This window comes from Salvelinus alpinus, chromosome 38 (genome assembly GCF_045679555.1).
Source record: "Salvelinus alpinus chromosome 38, SLU_Salpinus.1, whole genome shotgun sequence".
NCBI lineage: Eukaryota > Metazoa > Chordata > Actinopteri > Salmoniformes > Salmonidae > Salvelinus > Salvelinus alpinus.
In genome coordinates, this window is record NC_092123.1 from 6618007 (window position 1) to 6626844 (window position 8838).

General features: G+C 46.2%; 1 protein-coding gene across 1 annotated transcript in view; it reads right to left on the bottom strand.

The window, feature by feature from the left end:
- The window catches only part of LOC139566308 (integral membrane protein 2B-like), a 28919-nt gene extending 20409 nt beyond the window's left edge, over window positions 1-8510 (bottom strand). The window contains exons 1-5 of the mRNA XM_071387418.1: window positions 8295-8510; window positions 4210-4341; window positions 2989-3189; window positions 1813-1923; window positions 1539-1689 (exon numbers count right to left, since the gene is read on the bottom strand). Of these exons, the coding sequence (XP_071243519.1) occupies window positions 1539-1689; window positions 1813-1923; window positions 2989-3189; window positions 4210-4341; window positions 8295-8381 (682 nt within the window). The 5' untranslated portion in view covers window positions 8382-8510. The remainder of the gene's footprint in view (window positions 1-1538; window positions 1690-1812; window positions 1924-2988; window positions 3190-4209; window positions 4342-8294) is intronic.
- Between the last annotated feature and the right edge of the window lie 328 nt (window positions 8511-8838).

Sequence of the window (8838 nt, forward strand, 5' to 3'; positions counted from 1 at the left end):
ACCCAGTATGGTGTGTGTGTGTGAGCAGCACTAACCCAGTATGGTGTGTGTGTGGGAGCAGCACTAACCCAGTATGGTGTGTGTGTGGGAGCAGCACTAACCCAGTATGGTGTGTGTGTGGGAGCAGCACTAACCCAGTATGGTGTGTGGGAGCAGCACTAACCCAGTATGGTGTGTGGGAGCAGCACTAACCCAGTATGGTGTGTGGGAGCAGCACTAACCCAGTATGGTGTGTGTGGGAGCAGCACTAACCCAGTATGGTGTGTGTGGGAGCAGCACTAACCCAGTATGGTGTGTGTGGGAGCAGCACTAACCCAGTATGGTGTGTGTGTGGGAGCAGCACTAACCCAGTATGGTGTGTGTGTGTGGGAGCAGCACTAACCCAGTATGGTGTGTGTGTGTGGGAGCAGCACTAACCCAGTATGGTGTGTGTGTGTGGGAGCAGCACTAACCCAGTATGGTGTGTGTGTGTGGGAGCAGCACTAACCCAGTATGGTGTGTGTGTGTGGGAGCAGCACTAACCCAGTATGGTGTGTGTGTGTGGGAGCAGCACTAACCCAGTATGGTGTGTGTGTGTGGGAGCAGCACTAACCCAGTATGGTGTGTGTGTGTGGGAGCAGCACTAACCCAGTATGGTGTGTGTGTGTGGGAGCAGCACTAACCCAGTATGGTGTGTGTGTGTGGGAGCAGCACTAACCCAGTATGGTGTGTGTGTGTGGGAGCAGCACTAACCCAGTATGGTGTGTGTGTGTGGGAGCAGCACTAACCCAGTATGGTGTGTGTGTGTGGGAGCAGCACTAACCCAGTATGGTGTGTGTGTGTGGGAGCAGCACTAACCCAGTATGGTGTGTGTGTGTGTGGGCAGCACTAACCCAGTATGGTGTGTGTGTGTGTGTGGGCAGCACTAACCCAGTATGGTGTGTGTGTGTGAGCAGCACTAACCCAGTATGGTGTGTGTGTGTGAGCAGCACTAACCCAGTATGGTGTGTGTGTGTGTGTGAGCAGCACTAACCCAGTATGGTGTGTGTGCCAGCACTAACCCAGTATGGTGTGTGTGCCAGCACTAACCCAGTATGGTGTGTGTGTGTGTGAGCAGCACTAACCCAGTATGGTGTGTGTGTGTGTGAGCAGCACTAACCCAGTATGGTGTGTGTGTGTGTGAGCAGCACTAACCCAGTATGGTGTGTGTGTGTGTGAGCAGCACTAACCCAGTATGGTGTGTGTGTGAGCAGCACTAACCCAGTATGGTGTGTGTGTGAGCAGCACTAACCCAGTATGGTGTGTGTGTGTGAGCAGCACTAACCCAGTATGGTGTGTGTGTGTGTGAGCAGCACTAACCCAGTATGGTGTGTGTGTGTGGGAGCAGCACTAACCCAGTATGGTGTGTGTGTGTGAGCAGTACTAACCCAGTATGGTGTGTGTGTGTGAGCAGTACTAACCCAGTATGGTGTGTGTGTGTGAGCAGCACTAACCCAGTATGGTGTGTGTGTGTGAGCAGCACTAACCCAGTATGGTGTGTGTGTGTGAGCAGCACTAACCCAGTATGGTCTCTCTGCGTTCCAGCTTGTAGGTGTCTCTGCCCTTGCAGAGGCTGTAGATGAAGTATCCCAGCTGGTCAACGTTCTCCAGACGCTCAGTCACCATCATCTGCTCGTGGACCAGGTAGGACTGGGGAAGGTAGGTACCAGCCTAGGGGGGTTGCAAATCACACACTTAATTAACATTATTTCCTCCAACATGTGATTGGTTTTTATTATTGAAATACATATAAACAGCTTCAGTCATCTGTGTGTGTGTGTGTGTTACAGGTACCTTGATGTTGATGAGCAGCTCCAGCAAGTCCTTGGGAGGCATGACGATGGAGGTGTTGAGGGGGATGACGTAGCACTTGTTCAGGCTCAGGTCCAGGTAGGCTGTCAGCCTCTGAGGAGGAGGAAATGAATTAGATCACTACAAAAACACCCAGAGGTACTTTACATTCAGACCTGTGTGACATCAGTCTATCTAAACGACAAATCAGTTTGACAAATCAGGTTTCCATCCAATTATTTATTTAACTAGGATAGTCAGTTAAGAACAAATTCTTATTTTCAATGACGGCCTAAGAACAGTGGTTTAACCGCCTTGTTCAGGGGCAGAATGACAGATTTTTACCTTGTCAGTTCAGGGATTTGATCCAGCAACCTTTCGGTTACTGGCCCAACGCTCTAACCACTAGGCTACCTGCCACCCCCAAAAAATGTACAGATTTTCTTGTGAATATTCCAAAATCCACATGCACATTTTCCCATCAGAGGTGCAGAGGGCCATGCTTGATGACTTAGTGCACAAAAGTGTTGCAGTTCAATTCCAATGTACCAAATAAAAACATAAGTTAAATGGGTTTCCATCGGATTTTCAACTCTGATGGTCTCACACAACACCAAAAAAAGACCGTTAAATAGCGAGTGTGCCCACTCCGGTATTACCACATGCGCTCTAGCTAACAGATACATAATGGGAGTATAGCCTACATGATAAGATTATGGCCAAAAGAGAAAGATTATTTTGATTTGTCAAACGACAGCCAAGCATTCATCATGTCACCAGAATAAGACCCTGGATATTTATTGGATAGGAGCACCATGCTCATTACCGTGCAAGTTCACCACTCTGAAGTTCAAAACTTATTTTATCTGTAGCCTAATAAACTGCATGCTTCCCCAACAAGTCATAGTGGGAGGTGCAGGTCATCGCGTGACTCCAAGTTTGCTTCGATATGGCGGTTATCAATATTTCCACCGACATTTCTTGCATAATTTTCACATAACACAAAAAGAGCTCACCGTGTCTAGCGTATTTAGTGTCGGCATTTGGAAAGTTTACCAACAAATGTTCTGTTTAGGCCTGTTGTGACTTTTTATCCAACATGCACTTTACTCGCATAAAAAGGTTGGATGGAAACCTGGTGTGTGTGTGTGTGTGTGTGTAGCAGTGTTCTCCTCTCACGCTTTTGAAGTCATGGACGATGTCGGCCGGGTCGCTGTCTGAGAACTCTGGCACGGGCACGTTGATTAGCTCCACCTCCTCTAGCACACGGATGCTCTCCTGGATGTGTCTCAGAGCAGAGGGCAGGGCCGCCTCGTCCTCGTCCTGAACCATGTAGTCCCGCTCACGGTAGTCCACCCCGCAGAAATACACCGGGTCCTCCTGAGGAAGACAGGATGAGACAACGACAGTGAGGACTTCTCTCACCCTGACTCTCTCTACCTTACCAACACTGTAGATAGTTAGCTAGCACACTCTGGGTTGTTTCCCAGAAATATCTCCCCGATTAGGGGTTCATTCAAAGTGCTTCTTAGTCCAAGACTAGGCCTAATCTGTGTCTGGGAAACCAGCCCACAGCGTGTGCAAATGTGTCCTCTAACCAAGGAAAGGAAGCTTTAACTATACTGAACAAAAATATAAAAAAAACAACATGTAAAGTAATGGTGCCATGTTTAACGAGTTGAAATAAACGATCCCAGAAATGTTCTACACACAAAAAGCTTATTTCTCTCAAATTGTGCACAAATTTGTTTACATCCCTGTTAGCGTTTCTCCTTTGCCAAAATATTCCATCCACCTGACAGGTGTGGCATATCCAGAAGCTGATTAAACAGCATTATCATTCCAGTGTTGGGGACAATAAAAGGCCACTAAAATGTACAGTTTTGTCACAACACAATGCCACCGATGTCTCAAGTTGAGTGAGTGTGCAATTGGCATGTTGACTGCAAGAATGTCCACCACAGCTATTGCCAAAGAATTGAATGTTCATTTCTACCACAAGCCACCTCCAATGTCATTTTAGAGAATTTGGCAGTACGTCTAACTGGCATGACAACCGCAGACCACATGAAACCACATCAGCCCAGGACCTCCACATTTGGCTTCTTCATCCGCGGGATCATCTGAGACCAGCCACCCAGACAGTTGATAAAACCGAGGAGTATTTCTGTCTGTAATAAAGCCCCCTTTGTGGGGGAAAACAAATTTTGATTGACTGGCCCACCCATGGCTGCACCCCTGGAACCCACAGATTAGGGCCTAATGAATTTATTTCAATTGACCAATTCCTTATATGAACTGTAACTCAGTAAAATTGTTGAAATTCTTGCGTTTATATTTTAGTTCAGTATATAGTTGAACCTATGGCATTATAGGAGTCTAACCAACAGTCCATCTCACCTGCAGTATGTAGGACTTGTAGAGGTAGGCCCCTCCCACCACCACACCAGACAGCATGAGAGCCAGGCCCAGGCACATGCACCAGCACCACACCTTGGACTGCCGACGCACCCGCATGCCATCCTCCAGGTCCTGAGAGAGAAGACAAACAGAGCCAAAACGTGACATGCACATTTGATCATTTAAAATACATTACACCAGGCAACAGATACAGTGCATAGGCCTATATTAACGATTGCAGCGGATACATACACAAAAAAAGCCTGAAGACCCCCCCCATTGTGGTCCTCTATAACATACAGAGTAAGGCCTAAATACAGCTGGTCTCCAGCACGTCTGCCTGTTTGTTTCATTACATAATATCGGTTCATCAACCTGTCTCAATTAACAGTATATCAGCCCAGATGAATCATGGCTAACATTAAGGAAACGGACCTCTATAAATCCTCTATTGTTCAAATAAAATCACTCCAACACAACATAGCCAAACAGTGTGATTCAAATAGAGTGCTGCTTAGTCACAATACAGCTGTGGTGTGTTCTGTTGACATCAGTTGGAGTATGGTAGTAGTGATAGATGCTTATGTAACTTACAATTCAAACACAGCCATTCCTCCCTCCCTTTCTCCCCAACCCCCCCCCCCCTCACTTCTCTGTGACCTTTCACCTTTCATTTACTGCCTTATCTTTTCGCCCTCTCCATCATCATCATCTGTTGTTTTGCTCCCTCACTTTAATATTATGGAGTCTAGAGACACATGTTGTAATTTGGTGGCAGGCCCTTTTCCTGAACTCGCTGATGTTGGTTGTTTATGCAGAGGTGGGGTTTGTACTGAAACAAAAGAGTGGATGTCAACAGCTCTCTGGAGATCAGTTTTTTTTCTTCGTTTTCCTCATCTGATCTGAGAGATCCTCATGCTCGTACTTAAGTGGAAGAACATTGCCCCCCCCATTAGTCCACGGTCGATAGTCCCAACGAGAGACGTGCTTGAGGTAAACCAAGGGGCATATTTTCATGAATTCAAAATTTGCAACAGATACAGGGGCTATTGAATGATGGCCAAGCTTGTCTCACTCTAATCATTTCAGGTTAGCTTATTAACGTGGCTAAAGGTCAGGAATAAGGAGGTGGCTCATGGCTGGTCTTTGTGGACCATGCTGTCTGGTCATGTCACAGACCTTCACTAGCCTCTGATGCCTTATCCAGGACAGACAGCATCACCTGTCTGACTGTCCAAACTGCTCTCCTACTTGTGAAACAGACATGATTTCCAGGTCTTTCTATGCAGTGGCATTTTCTCCCCAGGTCTGTCCCTGGCTGCTGCATTCCTCAACTCACTCAGATTCTCTATAGTGAATGAATTCTCTATAGACTTGTAATCTCACATGCACTCTATTTCCAATGGAACTATGTATCCACCCAGATACAGTACATTTGGAAAGTATTCAGACCAGTTCCTATTTTGTTAGGTTACAGCCTTATTCTAAAATAGATTAAATAGTTGTTTTCCCCCTCAATCTACACACAATATCCCATAATGGACAAAGCAGTGATTACAGCCTTGAGTCTTCTTGGGTATGGCGCTACAAGCTTGGCACACATGTATTTGGGAAATTCTCTGATTCTTCTCTGCAGATCCTCTCAAGCTCTGTCAGGTTGGATGGGGAACGTTGCTGCACAGCTATTTTTAGGTCTCTCTAGAGATGTTCAATCTGGTTCAAGTCCAGGCTCTGGCTGGGCCACTCAAGGACATTCAGAGGCTTGTCCTGAAGCCACTCCTGCGTTGTCTTGGCTGTGTGCTTAGGGTTGTTGTCCTGTTGGAAGGTTAACCTGCTCCAGAGTGCTCAGGATCTCAGACCGGGGAGAAGGTTTTCATCAAGGATCTCATCAAGGATCTCCAGTCTGTGCTGCTGAAAAACATCCCCACAGCATGGTGCTGCCACTACCACCATGCTTCACCGTAGGGATGGTATGGGCCAGGTCATGAGCGGTGCCTGGATTCCTACAGATGTGACGCTTGGCATTCAGGCCAAAGAGTTCAATCTTGGTTTCATCAGACCAGAGAATCTTGTTTCTCTGGGTCGGAGTCCTTTAGGTGCCTTTTGGCCAACTCCAAGCGGGCTGTCATGTGCTTTTACTGAGGAGTGGCTTCAGTCTGGCCACTCACCCATAAAGGCCTGATTGGTGGAGTGCTGTAGAGATGGTTGTCCTTCTGGAAGGTTCTCCAATCTCCACAGAGGAACTCTGGAGCTCTGTCAGACTGACCATTGGGTTCTTGGTCACCCCCCTGACCAAGGCCCTTCTCTCCCGATTGCTCAGTTTGGCTGGGTAGCCAAACTGAGCTTGGTGGTTCCAAACACAGTATTGGTGGTTCCAAACTTCTTCCAGAACGATGGTTGGTGGGGGGGGGGGGACTTTCAATGCTGCAGATATTTTTTGGTAACCATCCCCAGATCTGTGCCTCGACACAATCCTGTCTGAGCTCTAGAGACAATTCCTTCGACCTCATGGCTTGCTTTTTGCTCCAACATGCACTGGCAACTGTGGGACCTTATACAGACAGGTATGTGCCTTTCCAAATCATGTCCAATCAATTGAATTTACCACAAGTGGACTCCAATCAAGTTGTAGAAACATCTCAAGGATGATCAATGGAAGCAGGATGCACCCGAGCTCAATTTCATGTCTCATAGCAAAGGGTCTGAATACTTATGTAAATAACGTATTTCTGTTTTTTACCCCCCTTTTCGTGATATCCAATTGTGATTTTGTCTCTTCTCAACTCCCCAACGGCCTCGGAAATGTCGAGGCATGTGTCCCCGAAACATGACCCACCAAACCGCACTTCTTAACACCTGCCCTCTTAACCCATAAGGCAGCTGCGCCAAAGTGTTAGCTTTAACGACGCTCACCTGACAACCGAGGTCAGCCTGCAGGCGCCCGGGCCGCCACAAGGAGTCGCTAGAGCGCAATGAGCCAAGTAAAGCCCCCCTGGCCAAACCCTCCCCTAACCCAGACGATGCTGGGCCAATTGTGCGCCGTCCTATGGAACTCCCAGTCACGGCTGGTTATGACACAGGCTGGGATCGAACCCGGGTCTGTAGTGACGCCTTAAGCACTTCTATACAGTGCCTTAGTACGCTGCACCACTCATGAGGCCTCAAATTTTTATGAACTTGCTAAAATTTCCAAAAACCCTTTTCCACTTTGTCATTATGGGGTATTGTGTGTAGATTGAGGAGTACATTTTTTTATTGAATTGATTTTTGAATAAGGCTGTAATGTATCAAAATGTGGAAAAAGTGAAGGGGTCTGAATACCTTTCGAATGCACTAACTTTATGGGCACTTATACTGATTTTTTATTTAGTGTGTAACTGCGCGCTTATTGGTAGGCCGGGCCCTATAACATGTTATTACTACCCTGCGCCAACCGTAGATTTATAGACATGAATCCGGGCTCTTGGGATGAGTTTTGACTCACAGGCTTCTTATTACGGATACAGCATCTACTAACTGACAGTTGATAGGTTAACAAAAACAAAATGTCTGTACACAGCATGCATTTTGTTATCAAAAGTTCCCTCATTGCTTTATCAGGAGGAAAGACCTCACGCCGACCTTCGACACTAATACACTTAATTTGATCAATACTTTGTGTATGGCGTTTATATAAAACGCATTTACTGTTTACTCTTCAGAACCAAGAACACACACCAACACAAACAGGAAAAAATATTCGAATAAATAGGAAAGACGACCTGAGTGATCTTCACGCATTTCAGTTACAGGCCTCTACTAAATCAACACCGATACAGAAAGCTAGCACGGTTCTGCCCAGGCCAGCAACTGCGAACACCACTAAGCCTACCGAAAATAATTTGCTTAACAGACATTTTCCGACGTCGCTCGGGTCACGGGTTGAATTATCAAGAGTCTATACATGTTTCTAATCGACGTTACTTTGTTTCAGTTATGTTTCTACATTGTTTAAACTGTTACAAAGTTGCGTCATCCACGTTAGTTGCATCGAACAGCCTTCGCAACAAATATTAACTACATTGGTTTAGCTCAGATCAACTCACCCTCTCCTCCGGAATAAGCGCTTCGGCATTGCATGCCTTCTTCAAATCCCTTTGTCCAAAGGACGAATTAAATGTTACTTTCACCATTTTTTAAAATCTAAATGTTAGACCAAGCAACAATCGCCTTCTGCAGGAACGTCTTCGTGTGGCGTCTGATTACAATGACGTTGCTAAATACAAAACATCCCGAACGGGTCACATGAGTGATTGCAGCCGTATAGGCTGCATTCAAGAACCTACACGGTTTTAGAAACGTTCCTGGACGTTTTTTTCTCCCCGCTGGGGGGCAGTATAATCTCAAAAATATATTTAGTGCCTGAGAGGCATTTATCATATGGAATAAAAATGGTTAATTAAATGTTGCACATGAGAGAAACTCAAGAGATCATAATCATTAATAATGTTAGTCAAGTGCGAGGCGATCGAGCGCGCGCATCTGCTCGCCAGCTTGTGGTCTTAAAACCCTGCTTCGTTTAGCCATTCCTATGGGAAAAATGTATGACGAAATATTACAGTTTTGGAATAAACGTAAAAAATAAGGTCT